The following is a 20,460-nucleotide window of genomic DNA, read 5'->3' on the forward strand; positions in this document are numbered from 1 at the left end:
GCTCACGCAGCACTTAGTCTTGATTAGGCAACCTCTGAAGTGAAGTAAAGAGTTTCTCCTTCAACTGAAGAATATAGGGGGGATAAAAAAGGATTTTCTCTACCACTTTGCTCAATTTTGGAAATAACCAGTGGTGTAAAGTGCATTGCAATGTAACCTTTTAGGAGGTTATGGGTTGGTAATGAAAATTAGGCGGTGAGCTCCCATTGCAGCCTGAATGAGCAACGGCAGGTCCTGGCATAACTCCACTGACACTGGGGAAGTTGCACAAGGGATGGCTTGACCTGAGCCCTGGTACAGGCTGGAGATTTCTCTGCTTGTACAGCCCTTGTAGAGCACCCCGGTCTTGCAGCAGTGCTAGAAAAGCATGTGGTAGGATGCTCACTGCCACTATCCTGTGCTACCAACACCCGTGAGCAGCAGGCAGCAACAAAAACCGCAGCAGCCATGCATTTCTCTGCCCTGACATAACTGTCCTGTCTCACACCACTCTGTTTTGTTTCAGCTTCAGATGCCTTGACTTTGCTTGAAGCACCTAGGCGCCTAGCAGCATGTCCAAGCGTGCCCGAGATGTTGAGCTAGATCAGCTGGTGCATGACGAGCCACTCACTGGCGGGGATGCCTCCCTTCCTGGCCACGGCATGCTAGAGCAGCTCCCCAATGTCCCCAGCTACCGAGCCACTGCTGACTCCCTCATCCCCATCCTTGTCGCCAGCAAGCCAAAGGCTGGAGTTGTCAACCCCAGTTTTTGCAATGAGGAGCAATCCCCGCTAGGTATTAGAGCTGTTGGCTTTGACAATGGGCTTGCGTAGCTTGAGTGGGGCAAGGGGTGATTCCTGGAGTAGTTGCTTTCAGGGTGGGGAAATAAATAAATAAAAGCACCTTTGTGTTGCAGCATAGAGGCTGGGGAACAAAATTGATGTTTTTTTCTGCTTCCACCTCATCACTACATGCCTTTCTAGCTAACCCCTAGAAAGCATTTGTAAATATGCGTAAAGGGTATGCTATATGTTGGCCAGAAACTCCCCCGGAGGACCTGCAGGCTGAACATCTGCTGCACGTGCAGTTTTCTCCTTAGTATTCGTGCAACCCACTCATGCTAAGAGCACTGTAAGATGAAGGTTTGCTCTTCACAGTTTTCTGCCTTTTAACCCAGAAGTAGTACAAAATTATCTTTCTGTAGCTTTGCTTTGCTTTGTTTTCAACCGGCACACCAAATTCTGCTGCTTTTCCTTACGCACAACAGGATTTTAACTTTGCAACCCAAACAGGCCTTTTCTCGGGGATTTGTTGGAGCCACATGCTGATCCACAGGTCCCACGTTAGCGTGGGACAGGAGGGGGTACCTGGGGTCTTTCAGACGTGTGAACCTCCTCCCCCTTAGAAGAAATCCTGCAGGAACGCATTGCCTTTTGTTATATAGCTAAGAAAAGAGATGACGCTTCACAGGCCGGCTGGCTGTAGGGTCTAGACAAGATATCCCTTGGGCAACTGGCATCTCCACTATAAACATCCAGTGCTCCTGCTTCTCACCTTGCTTGTGGCAGGAAGCAGTTATTACCTCTGCAAAAGAGAGAGGCTGTAAGGGCTTATTTAAATTGTGCCTTATTCTGCATGAAAAGCAAATGCTAATGTAATTTGGAGCTTGCATGTTCCCTAAGTTAATGTTGAGAAAACCCAGGAGACTTTCTAAACCCTTGGAGGCAGGTTTGCTGCTGGAAATCCTGGGTTCCTGCCTGACACCTGCAGCTGGTAATCCATGTCTCCATCATTTTCCGAACCGTGGGACCCCAACATTCGCACAGAGTAGCTGCAATCCCTGCAAACTGGGAAAATAGAAAGAAAGCAGGTGGCAGTTCTTAGAGTGTTAAAAACTGGGCAAAAAAAGAGAAAGAAATGCTCCAAACCATTAGGAGAAAGGAGTTCCAGGCGAGAAGTGAATGGAGGGAGGAGAGTTCTTCCAGCATGCTGCAGCGCTTGGGGGTGGCTCCGCGGGTGCGATGGGACCTGGGGACTCACCCTGGCTGCAGGCAGACCCCTGCGCCTCTCTCACCTCCACCTGTTGTCCTTCCCCACGGGCCAGGTAATTACCCCACCGTGGACATCAAGGATGCGGACAGTGGAGGCGATGCTGTGGAGAGTGACGGTACCCACTTACTGGTGCCCAGCGCTGGGGCTCCCCATACACTGTTGGTGCCCAGCACAGTGCCAGCATCCCCCAGGTATGGCTCTGCCCAGGCATGGTCCCTGGCTCCTGGGGGTCTCACCACCCCTCCACCCCCACCAGTGCTGGTGCAGGAAAATTTATACAACCATATGGAGCAACCTGTTTCTGGCAGGTTTGGGCAGTGAGCAGGGGTGATGTGCGTGCGGTGGGTGCCACCCCCGTGCAAGGCAGGGGAGGAGGCAAAAGATGCCTCTTGTTTGCATTTTTAAATTCAATGGTTACGTTTTGTTTAAAGCTTTTGGGGGGCCGGGGACAACCCTGTCGTGTGTCCTTCTGGAGATCCCCCTGCCGTGGTCAGATCCTGCTTGTCTGTTGTCCCACATGTCTGTGGTCCCAGATTCAGAGTGTGGGGGTCTGTATGCTGGATATGGGCCTTCACCATAAAACCCAACAATTTTCTTCTTGCATTGTTGCTGGGAGGGTTTGCAGCATCTCATCCCTGGGTTTTCGTGCCTTCAGATCAAGGCTGCTCAGAGAGAACAAGGACTAAAACTGAGCTTTAAAAACGAGGCTGGAGAAAGCTGATGGCTTTTGGGCTGTTGTTGGGATTTTTCTGGACTTAGGTTTGCACACATATGTGAGCTTCGCTATGGGACTTAATGTAACATTCCAGGTTCTCTTTAAGCCCTTTTTCCAAAGTCCACTGAAGTTTGGGTTGCTTTTTGGGTAGCTCCTGCTCCTTCTCGTTCTGTGTCTGCTGGGAACACAGATGACACCACAGAATATCAAGAGATGTTTCCTGCTCCTCTGAATTTACAACCTTCTTGGGGACTTTGATCTCCCTTTACATCTTTCCAAGGGCATCCATTAATCTGAAGAAAAAAGAGGCATTTTCCTGGATGGATGCTAACATATGAAGCTTTTCATGCAGCCAGAGGACAACCACATGAGCTCTGTGGCCCATGGGAAGCCATGCCACAGGCAACGAGTGGGGACGGTGATACCTTCTCTGCAGGGTCTGCCTTACAGAGCGAGGGGCCACTGGGCTGTCTGTGTAGTGCTCGTGAGTGATGACGGGCAATGGGGCAGCGAGGTGCCCGGAGGGGACAGAGGCAGGGCAAGGGCAGCTGGAGACTGGTGAGAGGTGATGGAAGTTGTCCTAACAGCATATCACAGACCTTGGCAGGACTGTTTCTCCAAACTGATGTGGTTTTGGGTATCTTTCCATTCACATCTGAGGGTACTTGAATGGTGGTGGGGGGGTGGTGGTGGTGATGGTGTTCTCTGCCCCTACGCTGTTGCTTGGGCGATGAAGATTTCATCGATCTTGTTTACCTGTTCCCCTTCCCAGCAGGGCACATCTGAGAGCCAGCGAGGCTGGAGGTGGGTGGGTTCGTAACGTTTGGCTTTCTTCAGGAGACTTGTGATGGCAGGACAACCTCCCTCAGTACCCTGCTTGCTCCTGCCCCACAAGCAGCACGGAGCCGTTCTGCACCAGGTTAATTTAGAGCAACAGCTGTGGTGGCAGAAGACAATTTCTTTGTCACAGTTAAAACTCTGGACTTGGCTGCAGTTTCGCAAACCAGTGCAGATTTTTTGCTATGATTGTCATCTTCATATTCAGCTCTCCTTCTGCTACCTTGCTTGCCCACATGTAAGGAAGTTGTCACAGAAACCCATCAGTGCCAAAGGGAGTCACCAGCTGTGTTAGGACACATCTTCTAGGAAGACATGAGCTGCCGCTGGCTCAGCGTGGCCAGGATCAGCATTTATAGGGCTCCTCTTGAACCTGGAGCTGCTCTCAGCAGTTGCACTTTGCACTTGGCTTTGCAGGTATTGGCAGCCTTTAGACGGTCCATGTTATGCACCTGCAGCTCTGCGATTCACTCTTTATCTTGGGGGTTTAAGGCCCTACGGAGCCAGCTCAGAGCCAGGCGGTGTCCCCGGTGCCTTCCTCTTGTTCCAAGTTCCACTTCCTTGCTCCACCTTACCAGTATCACGTTTTTCTTGCCTGCCTCTCCAAGCGCAGCGGTGTGACAGTGCTGCACTGGGAACAGCACAGAGCAGTGCCTGCCTTCCGTGCCTCTTGCCAGGTGCCCAGAGTGGGTTGTGAAATGGGCTGGACGGCTGTGCCCGTGCAGCCAGGGGCTTGGTGATGCCCAAGAAGAAACAGGACTTCAGCAGCAAAGGAGTAGGGTGGTTTGCTCCCATTTACTTCAGGCAACGCCAAAAATCAGGGGGGAACTGACCCTGGTAGGAGAAGGGGAAGTGGAAAACAGATAAGGCCTGGGAGAGGGAGGAGGGAGAGGAGCTGACTGAGCATGGGGGACAAGGGAAGCCTCGGTTACTGTGTTTGTGTCCACAGGAGGAAGCTGCTGGCCCAGGAGGATGGTATGGAAGAGGGACCAGTGAGCCAGTCCCCCACCCGAGCACGGCTGAGCTGCGACGAGGAGCAGAGGGAAAGGTGTGGGGTGGGGGGGATCGAGGGGGTCCGGATCAGCTGAGCTCCCAGGGGTTCAGGTCCTGGGGCTTGGGTGGAAATAACAAAGATCCTAGAATTGCTGGGATACCAAAGAGAGAGGGAGCCGTGCCCACAGTGAGCCTGATGCTGTGTAACAAGTAATGGACCCCCCCCCCCTCCAAAAATAACAATCAAAAATAACAATGCTCTCCCTCGGAAGCAAATCCTGGGGGAGGGTCTGCACCTCCACACAGTGCGGGGATTTGCCTTCTTCCTGGGCAGAAACTGGGCAATGAACCAGCCCAGAGCTACAGCAAAAGAGCTTGTTTCTGTCCTCCCTCCTAGCGACGATTCTCAGTCGTGCTAGGTAAAGCATCCTGGTCTGAATCCAACTGATTTTTAATGGAGGCTGAAAGAAGGGAATACAGTTTATAAATTCACATTTTCACCCTGTAGCTCTTCCAAAATCTTCTTCTCCCAAGCTCATGCAATCCAGCCTGGGATCTTGCTGCTTCCCATGTCCCTCTGAGGGCACCTCACACCCCAGGGAAGGGTGAGGGTCAGGCTGGTGCTGCTTGGTGGTATTTTACTGAAGCCAACATTAACTTATGTTCTTCTGATTACATTGTAGCCGAAGAAATATCATAAATAAAAATAATAAAATAAATATAAATAATATAAAATACTTAAAAATTCCTAATTCAGGATCCTGTAGGTTAAAAAATGGGTCATGAACCTGCCCTTGGGCTTTCCCACCTGCATGAAATGCCTGGTGGTCTCCTCGCAGCCTGCCCGAGCGCATCGGTTCAGCCACGAGCCTGAGCAGTGCCATCATCAACAACCGGCTCCAGGAGCTGGTGAAGCTCTTCCGAGAGAGGACCGAGAAGGTGAAGGAGAAGCTGATTGACCCCGATGTCACCTCGGATGAGGAGAGCCCTGCAGCATGTGAGTTCAAGTGGGGCTGGAAGTGTTTAACTGGGGGGTCCCTACCTATGCTGTGTTTCCAGGGAGACAGCTGCTTTGTTAACAGGTTAAAAACCTTAAAACAAACGACAGTAAGGAGATTTTTCTGCCCTGTAAAATAACTGTGCGGCCTTTTGCAGCCCCTGCCAAGCCTGCACCTGCAGCAGCACCGCTGCCTCCCCCAGGAGGGGAGCCGGAGGGGGATAAGCCGGGGGGAGATGAGCACTACTGTGAGATGCTGTGCTGCACATTCAAGACCCAGCCCTGGCTGGACCGCCTGAAAAACTACCGGTTCCCCAGCAGCATCGACCCGCTCACCGGTAAGTGGTGGAGCACAGCTGCATGCCCGGGCTGGGGCAGCTGGGGGGCAGGGGTAAGGAGGGGAAGAGGTTTAAAAGGTGAGACTTTGTAGAGAAGGGAGGGAGGGCAACTAAACAAGGAACAATTTAGATTACACCTGTCTACTGAAAAAGCAGAGGTTTCAATTCCCCTGCAAGGCACAGGCTTTCCAAAATGCTTCCCGATAGCTGTGGGTGTCAGGAGCATGACCAGGCAAGGAAGCGGCAGCTGCCTTCTCCTTTTCGGCTTTGTAGTGGGCAAAGGTTGTCCCTGTGATGTGGACGCCCCAAATAAAAATAAAAATAAAAATCACAAAAGAAAAATTCACTGTCCAGTGGACACCACATAGGAACCCAGCTCCTTCCCTCATCTGTGCTATTCCACGGTCGTTTCAAAGCCCCTGGGCTCAGGCAGCCGTTGGCTCAACCTCAAGGGGAAAAGAGCAAAGCAAGAAAGTTGGTATTGTGGGAGCAAAGCAAGAGCAAACCTAGTTGGATCAGCAAAATGAGAAGCGGCTTTCTGATAAAAATGTGCTCTGCAGCTGGTGGTATTCACTTTGCATCTAGAGCCCAGCTCACCTGCAATTAAACGCCGTCACCAAGAGATGTCCTGCATGTCTCCCTGTTGCAGTCGGGGCAGGGCAGGGGATGAAAACTCCTTTGCATAGTGGATTCCTGCAGACAAGGGACACATGCCCAGCTAACTGTGGTGCGGTTCCCTGTGCGCAGACCTGATGTACGTGCTGTGGCTGTTCTTCGTTGTCATGGCCTGGAACTGGAACTGCTGGTTGATCCCCGTCCGCTGGGCTTTCCCTTACCAGACACCAGCAAACATCCACTGCTGGCTGCTCATGGACTACCTCTGCGACCTCATCTATCTGCTGGACGTCATCATCTTTCAGACCCGGCTGCAGTTTGTGCAGGGGGGAGACATAATCGTGAGTGGCAGCGCGCTGCATCCCACAGCTGGGGACCCATCGTGGGGATCTCCCATTCCCACCCCCCAAGAGGCATGGATGGAGCTGTCCAAGCTCTCCCACCATGGCTGTGGCCACCAGGGCTGCACTGACCCTTGGAGGTCATAGCGAGCTTCTCTCCTGCTATGTAGTGGATAAGCTGGCAGTCTTTTTTGTCTGCCAGACATGCTGTTTTCCCCCTAAAGTCAATACCAGCCCATCTAGAAAGCACGTGGTCCGTGGCAGCCCCCTTCTCGGGTGGGGATGCTCAGAAGGCGCTGCTCTGCAGGGCAGCCCTGCCAAGGGTGCGGTGGGGTGCACGCCAGCCAGCCCCGGCACAGCCGTACGCTGCTAAGCATGAGCAGACGGCGTAATAAACTCCGGGTTTAATTTTCCAGAGCTCAGCTAGGCAGGATGCTTTAGCAATACGACAAAAATGATTGCAATCTGAACACATAGATCACACGCCTCAGATAAGTGAAAGCCCTTGATTTGGTTTCCGTATCCAATTAAATAAGCCGTGAAAAGTAAGACCTTGAGGGTACAACCTTTCCATGGCCTGTGCAATGCTCAGGCAGGGAGGTTTCTCCTGTGAACTCTGATTTTTGTGGTGCTGGCATTGCGATGTGCTTTCTCTGGGATGCAAAGCGAGCACAGGATGACATGAGAGAGGATGGGAAGATGGTGTACGGCCAGGTCTTCTGCTCCTCTTGCTCTGCTCCTCTTCCCGGGCATGAAGAGGAAAACCAGGCATGACCACGTTGGCCATGACTTTCCTTTCTGTAAGCAATGATCAATGATCTCTCTCTCTCTCCTTCCTATTCCCAACCAGAGCGATAAAAAGGCCATGAAAGAGAACTACCTGCGATCACAACGATTTAAGGTTTGACGTAACTTTATTTATTAATCTGAATCTTTCATGTGAACTGTGGCTTGCAGCTCCACCCCACCATGCCTGCAGGTCCCCACAGAGGTTTCTCTCTTTGTGTGGATTTCAGATGGATGTGGTGTGCCTCCTGCCCCTGGATTTCTTCTACTTCAAAGTCGGTGTCAACCCACTGCTGCGCTTTCCTCGCTGTCTGAAGGTGAGTTGAAGCTTGACAAAATCAGGCAGAACACCAGCTGCAGTGGATGCAGAGGAGTCCTGCGCCGGTGGGGTAAGGTATAGCTTGCTAGGCTCATCAGTGATGGCAAGAGGTTTGTAAAAAGGGCAGGAAGTCTTGTCCCGAAGGCTTTGCAGGGCTGTGGGTCAAACCCTTCATGTCAGTCCCAGGACACACTCACATTTGAATAGAAGGGCCCTTACAGGTGGAGCCAAACCTGTGCGTGGCCGTTTGCACTGCGGAGGGGCTGCAGGAGGGAAGTGGAGGGGCAGCGGGGTTTTACAGGGACATAACTCTCCTGGGAGGGGGGGGCACAGCAAGCTGGAGCACGCTGCCTTCCTTCTCTTCCCAGTACCTGGCCTTCTTTGAGTTCAACAACCGCCTGGAGGCTATCCTGAGCAAGGCGTACATCTACAGGTGAGGGGGAGGGAGGGAAGTGGGGAGAGAGTACGGAGCTGCTGTTTGGTACCGGGGAAGGAGGTTTATCCTGGTGTGCACCCACTCTGGGTTTCTGATTTATTTTCCTGCTGTCCCTGGACTGGGCTGACATGGACATTGACTGATGCAAGTGGGATGAGGGGGTCCTGGAGCCCGCATGGATAGGATCACCTCTCCCTGACCCAGCAGGGACAGGGGTGCTGACAGCAAAGAGGAGCCAGCAGTGGATAAGATGCTTTTCCTGGCACTTCTGGAGCTGCAGGGCTGCAGGAGTGAGGAGCAGGGCTGCACATTTGGGTGCTCTGTGGTTCCTGCATTGGCAGAACCTGCATGGTTAACAGTTGGCTCACCACTTCAAAGCTCCTTGTGATGCTGGTGGAGATCTGACGTGCTTCTCCCAGCAGACACCACATCATTTCCCTTTCGGCTCTCTCCATTTTATTTTTTTTTTTCCCCCAGAGTAATTCGGACCACAGCCTATTTACTGTACAGCTTGCATGTGAACTCCTGTCTCTATTACTGGGCATCAGCCTACGAAGGACTGGGCTCTACCACCTGGGTCTATGATGGGGAAGGAAACAGGTACAAACCAGGGCTTGGGTCCTTGCATAGCACAGATTGCTGTGAGGAGCTGGAGCAAGAAGGGAGGTGTTAGGCTGCAGCTGAGTTTGTAAAAACTCCTGAAGCAAAGGGTTGGGGGTACCAGGAGAAGTTGTGGAACCAGGGAGAATGATGGTGCTAGGAGGGATGGGATATGCGGTAATATACGGTGCTGCAAGACAAGAGGCTGCAGTTGGGCAAGGATGGAAGGCAGTGGCAGGCTGAAGAAGCTGAAAAACTGGGAACCTGGTGCTGGGAAGCAAGGGAATGCTCCCTGGCTGGGTAGGATGGCAGTGTGAACCCTGCTTCTGTTCTTGTTGACTCGCTGCCAAGTCGGGATGGAGGCTTGAAGCTGTGTGTCCTGGGTGCCGTGTGTCAGCCCAGCACCCTCGCTCCCAGGGCGCGAGACAGGGACAGTGACCACCCCATCCCCTCACCATGGCATTTCCAAGACACAAGAGTTAAATGTCCCTCGTGTTGTCAGTGATGGATGCCACAGGGAGAGTACTTGCCTCATGAGCCGAACACCACCTCATAGCCAATGGCCACACCTGCACATTGTACAACACAGGCAAAATAAAATATTTCACTGATACATCATCATGCAGTAAACAAGAGTTTCCTGCAAAAGGCACAGGCAAGTGCGTTAAAGACTTACCCTGAGGTGTGGGTGTGGGGGGGGACAGATGACTGTCACGCATGCAGCCTTAGTGCAGGTGTTCCCTTCCCTTTGAGCGCTCAGCGTCCCATGTTAGCACTGCTGCTATGTAGATACTTCGTGTCATATACATATCTGCATCTCTCTCTAGGTGTAACTAGGACATCCAAGGGAGGGCCCAAGACCAGTGAATCAAGAATTCGCTTGACATCTCCTGAGTCCTATGCCAACAATTTACTTTCAACCCCTTTTTTCCCCCAACTATTTCTAGAAGTGTAAATGTTGCTGAAAATACTTTTATGTTTATGACAGTGGAGCTGTAGGAAGCAAAAAATGGGAGTAGCCAGAGCAGCTGAGCCTCCTGTGTGGAGGTTTCTGCAGGGTCTCTACATCCCCCTGCTCCTGTAGCATCTCCAGAAGCACCTGCAGCTGTGGTGGGGTGTCTGCAGCCCCTTAATTTTCCCTTTGTCACCCACAATTACTCTCAGCAGACTCTGCCATGGCCAGAGGATGTGGGCTGGGTTCTGAGGGGTGAAACAGGCCTTTGTGCCCGAAACCCCTTCAGAGCTGCCTCCTCTCTCCTTCCCAGCTACATCCGCTGCTACTACTGGGCAGTCAAAACCCTCATCACCATCGGAGGCCTGCCAGACCCCAAGACGCTGTTCGAGATCATCTTCCAGCTGCTGAACTACTTCACGGGCGTCTTTGCTTTCTCTGTCATGATAGGGCAGGTGAGTGGGAGTTGTAGGGGGATCCCAGCCTCAGGTAGGAAGGGTTTCAGTGGGGTCAGTCCACAGGTTTGCATCTCCAGGTTTGTTTTCCCCATGTGAGGACGTGCTCAGCATTGGTGGAAGACAAAAAGGTTTTGACAGATGCTGTTAGGACTCGGTGTTTGCTCTCTAGAGTGCTTAATCTGCATGATGGATAAGTGGCAGCAGTTAAAACATCTCTTCCACCTCTTCCTCCCATTCAGATGAGAGATGTGGTCGGCGCTGCTACCGCAGGGCAAACTTACTATCGGAGCTGCATGGACAGTACCATTAAATACATGAACTTCTACAAAATCCCCAGAACTGTTCAGAACCGGGTGAAAATGTGGTATGAGTACACATGGCACTCACAAGGCATGCTAGGTAAGATCCAGCCTCTCCAATGGTCAACACTGTGTCCGCACAGCACTGCATGTGGTTTGCTGTGGTTGCTTTGCAGAGTTGAGACATTACTGCCAAACAGCACTACAGGCTCAGGGTGGGGGTGGGTCACTTTACCTTTCACTATAGGAACTTGTTTGCCCACCTAGAGAATACATAGGCTGCCACCTGTCTGCAGCACCTTAGTGACCCAGCATCACTCACAGCACATGGAGTCCAGCATCCCACCCACCGGTCCCTGGGGAGAGGGCAGTGACTGGCAATCACTGGCCAGAGCTCATCCACCAGCAAGTCCACCAGCTCACCCTACCAGTAAATCGCAGGCAGGCCTCTGCACCTGCCCTCCTGGCCAAGGATGGTGCTGATGTGGCTCAGGCTCACTGCTCTGCCTCGGAGAGCCTCAGGGCAGGGATAATGCAAAGGGCAGCTCTCCACCACCCGGGGGCTTTAGACCCGCGTGTTGGTGGGTGGGCAGAGGCTGGAGGAGACCCTTCTGGGTGAGCTGGCTCCTGCCCTCCGTCACTAGGATGCAGCCTGCTTTCCCACTGCCACACCAAGGATGTGCTCTTGGATCCAGTGCTGGGAACAGCCAGTTTTCTGCTTTGTCTCACAGATGAGTCAGAGCTGCTGGTGCAGCTGCCAGACAAGATGAGGCTGGACCTTGCCATTGAGGTGAACTACAACATCGTGAGCAAAGTGGCTCTCTTCCAGGTACCCTCTGTAGTGCAGACCCTGGCTGGGGAAGCCTGCCGTGCCGGTGCAGACTAACAGCGCTCTTGGCTCTGTTTTGGCTCAGGGCTGTGACAGGCAGATGATCTTTGACATGCTGAAGAGGCTCCGATCGGTGGTCTACCTGCCTAACGACTACGTGTGTAAGAAGGTAATGACATGCTCAGGTGGCCTCCTGTCCCTGGCGTCATGGCAGGGCAATGCAAAGCAGGGAAGCCAGGCCTGGCCCATCACCGTGGCATCAAGCTGCTTCACAGGGAGGGGATTCAGAACAAAAACATCCTCGATTACAGCTGGTCTTTTACAAAAACTGAGCTCTTCTGCTGCAGCCACCAACAGCAGGAGAGCAGGGAAGAGCTTGCTGAGCTGCAGGAGACTTTGGGATGGTTATTTGAGGGTGCTTGGGAGTGAGCACCGTCAGAACAAAGCACTGTGAGAACCTGGAGAGAGCAGTATGGTCATGGGGGTTTCCGGCAAAATGCATGTTAGGGCATCCGTAAGGTCTTCCTGTTTCTGGCACCCCACACAGCAACCATCTCCACTGCAGGGAGAAATTGGCCGTGAGATGTACATTATCCAGGCGGGACAAGTGCAGGTGTTGGGGGGAGCTGATGGCAAAACCGTGCTGGTGACTCTGAAAGCTGGCTCTGTGTTTGGGGAAATCAGGTGAGTGACGCATTGCCAGGGAGCCAGGGAAACACATCTGGTGGGTTCTGGGTGGGGGGGGTGGGAAGTGGGGAGATCAGCAACACCCTGATTAATCTTTGTGATTGAAAGCCACGAGCACTGAACAGCATCAGCTGCAGAGATTACAGCTTTTTTCTTGGTGTTTTTCTGGTCTTTTTGTCATTGTGCTGTTTTCTCTCTTGGGAGCTAGTAACGGTAAGCAGAGGTATATGGAGGGATGTGAAAAAGAATAAGAAAAAGATGTTTCAGTAAAACAGCCCCCGAGCCATTAACCCGCCCATTTCATGGGCATGTGAAGTCCTGTACCAATTTGCAACGCAGTGATAGAGTTTGCCTCCCTAGAGCCCAGCATGCACTAGACTGGTGTAAAATGCAGTATTTAAACCTTTCAAACAGGCAAATATTTTTTTATATACTGCTTCATGCCAATGCTTCCCACCCATCATTCTTTAAAAACTGGGCTTGAAGAATTTCATTGGGGTGAAAATTAAACTCTGAGTCCTCTGAAAGAGAGAGATGGAGACATGAGAAGGGAGACTTTCAGTCATGCTGAGCCTGTGAATAACAGCGCTGACATCTCACCCCGTCTCTCTCAGCTTGCTGGCGGCAGGAGGGGGAAATCGCCGAACAGCAAACGTCATAGCTCACGGCTTCGCTAACCTTTTCATTTTGGATAAGAAGGACTTGAACGAGATTTTGGTGCATTACCCAGAGTCTCAGAAGCTGCTGCGTAAGAAAGCCAAGTGCGTATCGGGCTGCTGCTTTCTAGCCTGTGGGGTTTTAAAAAAAAAGCAGAGTATGGGTTTCAGAATCACAGGAGACGTTTCTCTCTGTGCAAAGCCCTGGGAAAGCTCCTGCTGCAGATGCCGGGCGTTAGGCACACGCTCCCAGAGGAGAGCCGGGCTGGAGCTGCCGTGCTTCGGCAGAGGGCAGCCACCCCGCGCCGCTGGGCTGGCAAGGCTGGAGATGCCCAGAGCCAGCCCAGCCCTGCTGCAAAGCTCCACCACTAAAAGCGATGCAGCTCTGGAGCAAACGTGACCAAAGTTCATTCCTTTAAAAATCTATTCAAATACGTGCTTTAGTTTTTAGCGTTGCTTAGATTTGTTGTTATGGCCCTCCTAAGGAGAAAAAAAATCCCTGCCCTGATTTTTCAGAATTATTAAATCAGTCTGATTTTTCTGCATTATAGAATGCAGCTAATATAACATATCCCCAGACTTAAATCATCTCTCCTTTTTCTTGCTGTAGGAAAATGCTGAAAAACAGCAATAAACCCAAAGATGAGAAAGGAGGCCCTGGAGACTCGGTCATCATCCCCCCAAAAGCTGACACCCCGAAGCTCTTCCAAGCTGCCCTGGCCGCCACAGGGAGGATGGGGGGCAAAGAGCCACTGGCGCAGCTCAGGTGGAGGCTGAAGAAGCTGAAGGCGATGCAGGAGATGCAGGTCAGCATGGGAAGGATCACAGTTTGGTTTTGCTTCATTAGGTGCCAAGTCGCTGCTCTTGCCCACCAGCCCCAGAGACCGAGTGTTGTTAAGGTGCCTTAGAGGAGTGAGCTCAGCTCATTGGGGTCTGATGTAGCGTAGGCAGATGGGCAGGGGGTGTCCAGCACCTTACACACGATCTTGGGAGAATGTTACTGTCCCACATGGGTTTGTTTTGCAACACAAAAGGGAAATACACCGACTTTTTGCCCAGCTGTGCTAAACCCGAGCCTAATTTCTAGATGGGAGCCGATTAATCGATGTGCTGGCGGGATGGAGTGTGATGCTGGTATCCAGCACCCACAGGCCAGTCAATATTTGCAAAGCTTTTACAGGGCGTCTGGGGCAGAGGCCCCCAGCAGCAGACGTGCCATCCTGCTCGCTCCGCCTGAGCAGCAGTGAAATCACCCTTGCTTTTTTGTGATGAACCACTGAAAAACAGCCCTCCTCTTTTTTTTTTTTTCTTTTTCCTTTTTCTTCCTCTTTTTTTTTTCTTTTTCCTTTTTCTTCCAAGTATCTCTGCTAAACTTGTAAAAAAGACTGTATCTCCATGCAGACCTTGCTGTTACTCTTCCCAGCACAGAATTACGCAGACTGTCACATCTGAACATGCGAAGGGAGGTGAAAGCGCAGCTGATAGGGAGTGTGCAGTGGCCTTGAGTCTGGGTAAATATCCAGGGAGACACTGAGCATAACCACATTTTTGCATTCCTTCGCAGAAACATGACGAGGCTCCACACAGCACAGTGCTTAACGCTGGTTTATAACCCGCTAAAGGCAGCAGTGACCAGTGGCACCATGTGTGCCACCAGTAGCAGCAGCAAGGTCCATCACTGGAGAGTGATGCACGAGGGGCTGACCCCTCCAGCAGGGTTAGCAGGACCCTGTTGGAAGGGCACCCCTCTCCATGGCATGCCCACAGGTGAGGGTTCTGCGGCTCCTCTCTGAAGGGGGCTTTAGGGCAGGGCAGTCCGGGGCTGCTCCCTCACAGCAACATTTCTGTCAAGCTTTTGCCAAGATCAACCCCTCCAGGCGCTTCAGGAGCAAAACAAAAGCTGGTGCAGTAGGTGTGAGAAAGCTTTGGTGCGCTCACCTCTGTGCACTGCTCTGGGGGCATGCCGGGTGTAATCCCACTGCCCCTCACACAGGACTCACCCCCGGCAGCAAGCTGACACCCCCGTGGTGAGGTCCAGTGCGGTAAAAGCCTGCAAAACGCCTGCCTGGCTTTGCCCAGCGCAGATGCCATGGTTGGGGGTAGCGGACGAGAGTCTGCCAAGGTTGATTTTGCCTTTTTTTGGGGGGGTTGCAGGGTTCCAGCTTTAGTCCGATCCCACCAAAATCACCAGTGCACCAGAGATCGCCTGTCATCTCCCACAGAGCAAGAACCCACCCAGGAGAAGAAATAATCTCAAAACCTTCTGATGGTTTAGTCACCATTCGGGTGATTTCTACAGCAGAAGAAGATGAAGAAATCCTTGCTGCTGAGATTTCGGAGAAAGAAGAGGAAAAAGAAGAGGAATGAAAAACAAGCAGCTCCTGGGGCAGGAGTAGGAGCTGGGCAAATACCTGGGGTAGAAGCTTTTTGTCGTTAATGGTTGCCGTGCAGTGGCTGTAGGTTTGCTAAGTGCTGCAGGTAGGATCTGCCTTTCTTTTCTGCCTAGACCTTCAGTCGTTAACGATAAAACCCTCTGCCATATGACCCAGAACCGTACAAGTTTTCAATGCTCTGGAGATCTATTTTTATTAAGCTTCTTTACGAACATTCCCACCAAATCTCAGGCCAGCCCCCTTGCTCTGAAATCCATCCTTACGGAGAGGGAGCCCTGAAGAAATTGCTTTTTATGGCTCTGGATGGTTAATGAGTGTTCCTATAAAGTGTGAAGAGTTATTCACCTCTGACAGCTGAATCACCACTTGGCCAGAAGCAACCAGGGATAAAAAAAAAAAACAACAAGGTTTCTCTGTTGGGCTCAAGGTTGTCAGCAGCAGCTGGAGAGTGATTCAGCCGAAAAGGATGTGGACTGTGCTCACAGGCTGAGCACAGACCAAATCACACTGTCACAAGAATGCCAAGGTCTGTCCCCATGTGCATAGACCACAAGGTGCCTGAGAGTCCCTGCGTGATGCCAAGACCACCTTGTGTTTGTCCCTGGAAAGAAGAGGAGTTCCGGGGAGGCGGTGGGCTCTCCATCCCTGGTGGCTGCTGCAGAGAGATTTGATGGGTGACTTTCAAGGATGGAGAAGCACAATCCTGAATGAGATGTTCCTGGAGATCCCATCCAGCCCTGGGTTTCCATGGGTGCCCCAACCTGCCACTGCCAGGAGGGACAAATGGAGTGCAGGAAGGCAGGAGCCGTGCCGGTTTCCAGCTGGGACTGGGAAGAGAAGTGCAGTAAGTGCTCTCCTCTCCCAGCCAGTGTTTCAGTCAGGTCAGAGCCTGTGGTGTGCAAGCAAGCACGTATGGGCATGCAGGTGGTCCCCTGTGTTCATTCCTGGATCCCAGTGACCTGCCACATTTCCAGTCAGCAATTTCCAGCCCCTTTCGGTCACTTGGCAGGCTCTAGGCCATGTTTCCCATGGAGGAGCTGCTCTGGTATTGCTCATTGCTGCAACAGGGTGCTTGTGAGGACACTGCCAACCGTGCCGGGACCAGGCGCTGGATGGGAATGCCTGGTTAGCAGCCAGCATGCCCAGCTGATGGCTCAAGGTGTCCAGTCTTCTTCCAGCACCACCAGTTCCTCATCTCCCTCAAACTCAGAACCTAACTGGAGTGAGTTGCCGGTGAGCTGAGAGGTGACGAGAAGCAGTGGGCGAGATGGTGCCGGGTGAGATGGCACAGATCCTCCCCAAGGCTTTGGCTGGCCATGGCTCTGTGACACCACCCCTGGCTCCATCGAGAGGAGCCAGTTTCCATCCTCTGGAGAAAAAGCTGGGGCGGGTTTTGCTGCAGGGAGCAGCCACGGCCAAGGGACTTTTCAGGTGTTCAGCAAATACTGCGAGCTGTGCTGCAGGTTACACGGGTCTGGCCGTGAGAAAGCTGGGCGCTTCGTGAAGGGTGTCAGTGCTGGCATCGCCCCCGTGTGTGGGTGATGCTTCTGCCCATCAGCAGCCTGGGGCTGATCTTCACCTCCTTCAGGGTCTTCTTATTTTGTTGCGTTTTTTCCCCATCTTGCAAAGTAGAAGGGTTTCTGTGGTGGAAAAAGCCAGAATATATCTTAGTGTTAATTAACGATGGCTTGCTCTCTTTTAAACAAATTTAATGAGCTCAAACATACTGCAGAAGGGTCAGAAGCCACCACGCTGCGGTGGAAAACCTGGGCTCACCCGCACCTCACTAAATATTTCTCATCCTCAGTCATTTCCAAGTGGTTTCCTGCTAGGTAGAAGGTTTCAGTGGAGAGTGCAAAATACTTTTTTTCACTATATAAATATTTATATGATCAAACCAGGAAATGTGCAAAAGTCAAACTGGGGTTCTGATTTGCTGCTTTAATTTGATATGGTTTAGAAGAAGTGTTTAAATAAATAGTGGGCTGTAATGGATTTCATAATTCACTATATCTACAATAAATACAACATAGATTACCATTCATTTGCTGTAGATTTATTTCAAAATTTCAGTTGTTTTCCATCTTTTTGCTCACTGGTGCACTGATGGAGCCAGGGAAGCCCCCCTGCACGTGGTTCACAGATTTTCCAACAAACTTTTTGGAGACATAGAGGTCACATAATGCCAGTAGTGAATGTAATATTGTTTGAATCACCAGGAGGGGAAAAAAGCTTTATTAAGTGGCAAATGCTTGAAGATCTTAGTTTTCAACACGCAGCATTAGATGGTGAAGGATACATAACTAGTAATTCTGGAATGGTGGGGAGATTTGAAATTATCCTCCTCTGCAATCTGTTTATGGCTTTAGCTCTTTAGAGAGATTATTTTCCAGGTAATAATTAAGGTCAAGGTAGGGCTGGGCTTACAAGGCTGGGTTGGGCTCACAGGCAGGGTGGGAGAGCTGAGCTTAGGTCGATTTGCTGTGGGCTAAGGAGATGGGCAGCTCGGTTAGCGCCTCTTGTTTTGGGGGTTACCATAATCTGGCTTTCTGCTGAATTTTGTCATTCCATTTATTTACCAGTTTTGCTGTGTTTGCAATGGGCTTCCTTTGCATTGGTTCCTGTAAATACCTTGCAGCATGCCCTTATCACGGTCTGTTCCTTCCACTGCCCTTGTGACGTTCCTGATGGATTTGGTAATGCTCCATGTACCTTTACTGCATTTCTTACTAGCTTTTGCTCATTCGACTTTGATGTCCTTAAGTGCTGGACTGATCCAATATGAGATCCTCTAATAATATTAATGCACTATTTGGGGGATTTTGCTGGGCAGTCTTATTGCCAGTCCAGCACCCTGGAAATTCTGCATTGCAGTCTTCCTCCCGACTTATATTTCTGATTAACGGATTTTTCAGAAGTCCATAGCCATGGAAACCAGGTTTTCTTGCAAAATATTTTATCTGTTGCTGCTTTTGAGTGAAGTAAGTGGAACAGGTAACTGCTGGGGGAAGGAGCAGAGCTTGCTGTTGCTGGATCTGTACAAATACGGGAAGTTTTGCCTCACTGTCACAAGCAGCATCTTTACTGGAGGCTTTATATATACTGTCATTATTTATATACACACTTATAAATATATATATATTTATATATATATACACACTTTGAAATATATGTATGTATGTATAACTTTTACACTGAAGGTGTATTCATATTCCTTGTGGCCTGTGCTGTTACATCTTTCAGAAAACTGATACTGATTTAATGTCCTGTGTGAAATTAGAGAAGACAAATGTCTCCGATATGAAAAATTAACTTAGAAATGGAATAATATAACCTACCATAGACATTTGACTGTGGAGGAAGTTGTTTTCCTCTGGATAAAAACAGAGCAGGTAGCTTCTCTGTATTTATAGTCAGAGCAATCTTTTAAAAAGATTAAGTGCAATTGCAGGTTAATCACTGATAAGGTTATAATGAAAGTAAAAACAAATAAGCAGGTTTGGGGATTAGACTCGGACTAGAAAGAAATTGTAGGATAAATAGAAAGCCTAGTTAAATGACATTTAATTAGAAAGCTTGAAATAAAATTAAGCAGTTTAACCTTGAAAACTTGAGACCCTAAGCAGCAGGGCACTCTCCCAATTCTGGGAACAGTCTGTAAACCACTTTTTCTGCCCCTATGTATTTTTTCCGCTGTGTACATCTGCTTTGAGTCATCGTTGCAATTAAATTCCCCTGAACCCCTTTTACCTTCCTCTAAAATGGAGCTAATAGGAGTCCGGTTTTCTCTGCCCTGAGTGCACAGCTCCTTTTACGTGCAGTAACAGTCCTGGTGGAGTTTTGGGAGGGGTCACACAGCGGTACACAGGCTGACAGGTGCCCGCACCAGTGTTCATTAGCAGCAGCTTAGGCTTAGCTCAGGCTGGACGACTTTTTTCCTTTGCTCATTCTTTCCTTGTTTGCCCATTCTTATTTTGGGGTGAAACTTTCCAGTTTGGGCTCATGCCCTAGGGTGAATGTCGAAGGGAGATCTGAGCAATATCCAGCAAGCTGGGTTTGAGTCATCTGAAGATGCCAAGCCTAGGTTACCTATGTTATTACATGCGGGGTTTTTTCTGCTTTTAGAAGTCATCTGACGCATGAGAAGAGCTGGAAGTCAAACAGCTGAAGTCTAAAAACCATTTTCTTGGATAAACTGGCAGGAATTCAGGGGGAAATGTAAACAACTGGAGAAGTCATATAAATCAGGTTGCAGGGATGCTACAAGGCAGCCAGGGGACATCCCGGCCACCTCTGGGCTGCGACATCCAGGGGATGGCATGGCCCGATGTGCTGCACATTTTGCAGATGCTCGCTTTGCAAGCTTGAGCTCGCCGGGACGGCCACAGCTCCCTTTCCAGCTTTCTTTAACTGGTCAGGAGTGGTGGGCCGGGTCTGCCTCCACGCATCAGGACCATGTCCACAACTTCCGTGAGAGCATCCTTGTGCATTCTGGAACCTCCCATATGTCCTGGCTGTGGGTCTCCCAGTGGATGGTCCGAATTTGCCCCAGGGAGAGCATCACGTGGGCTTGTGCCCATGCTGCTCTGTCTTAGCAATAACCAGAGGAACGAAGGCCAGCCAGACTAGTTACTCATTCTAGATAAGAGGCTCTTTTGTGCTGCAGAAATACCAACATCACGTGAAAATCTTTCTGCTGCCATGGTTACTAGCCACCGTCACCGCTGCTGGCGAGACAGGACTTGTAGCACTGACAGGGCTTCTGGTCCTCCCTTCTCCAGGGGAAACTCCAGCCATAAAGCCTACGCTCTGCCCCGGAATGCGAGAGACGTGTCCGCAAGGGCTGCCCGGCCCTCCCGGGGCGAGCGGCCGCGGCTGGCGGGGCGATGCTCGGAGCCTGTGTCCGGTGGCTCTGCTCTGTCGCTGGCCGTTAGGCTCTGGGGTTTATCAATGCCTCGCTAATAACCTGAAATGTTATTAAAAAAGTGAGAAAACGGTGCTGCAGCCTGGGCGGGCAGGGATCGGCTCTGCCCCCTTTCCTGTTTTTCTGGCATTTAGGAACAGCTTGACCTTTCGGCGCTCTCGCTTTTACACTAACGTGCTTCTCATTAAAGGGCTTTCCTGAACACTAATTACGGAGGTTTTTCTTTTGTAAATTAGCCCGATACAATCTGTGTG

At 50.9% G+C, this 20,460-nt stretch overlaps 1 protein-coding gene across 1 annotated transcript in view; it reads left to right on the forward strand.

Moving 5' to 3' along the window:
* Nucleotides 1–17,319, forward strand: part of CNGB1 (cyclic nucleotide gated channel subunit beta 1) — a 29,686-nt gene extending 12,367 nt beyond the window's left edge. Inside the window, exons 16-32 of the mRNA XM_040615646.1 lie at nt 2,084–2,222; nt 4,533–4,631; nt 5,416–5,573; nt 5,732–5,911; nt 6,659–6,867; nt 7,718–7,768; nt 7,884–7,970; nt 8,341–8,405; nt 8,886–9,008; nt 10,274–10,415; nt 10,658–10,817; nt 11,449–11,546; nt 11,632–11,715; nt 12,112–12,230; nt 12,848–12,994; nt 13,500–13,695; nt 15,044–17,319. Of these exons, the coding sequence (XP_040471580.1) occupies nt 2,084–2,222; nt 4,533–4,631; nt 5,416–5,573; nt 5,732–5,911; nt 6,659–6,867; nt 7,718–7,768; nt 7,884–7,970; nt 8,341–8,405; nt 8,886–9,008; nt 10,274–10,415; nt 10,658–10,817; nt 11,449–11,546; nt 11,632–11,715; nt 12,112–12,230; nt 12,848–12,994; nt 13,500–13,695; nt 15,044–15,256 (2,270 nt within the window). The 3' untranslated portion in view covers nt 15,257–17,319. The remainder of the gene's footprint in view (nt 1–2,083; nt 2,223–4,532; nt 4,632–5,415; nt 5,574–5,731; nt 5,912–6,658; nt 6,868–7,717; nt 7,769–7,883; nt 7,971–8,340; nt 8,406–8,885; nt 9,009–10,273; nt 10,416–10,657; nt 10,818–11,448; nt 11,547–11,631; nt 11,716–12,111; nt 12,231–12,847; nt 12,995–13,499; nt 13,696–15,043) is intronic.
* Nucleotides 17,320–20,460: the final 3,141 nt, after the last annotated feature.

The sequence above is a fragment of the Falco naumanni genome, chromosome 15 (assembly GCF_017639655.2).
Source record: "Falco naumanni isolate bFalNau1 chromosome 15, bFalNau1.pat, whole genome shotgun sequence".
Taxonomy (NCBI): Eukaryota; Metazoa; Chordata; class Aves; order Falconiformes; family Falconidae; genus Falco; species Falco naumanni.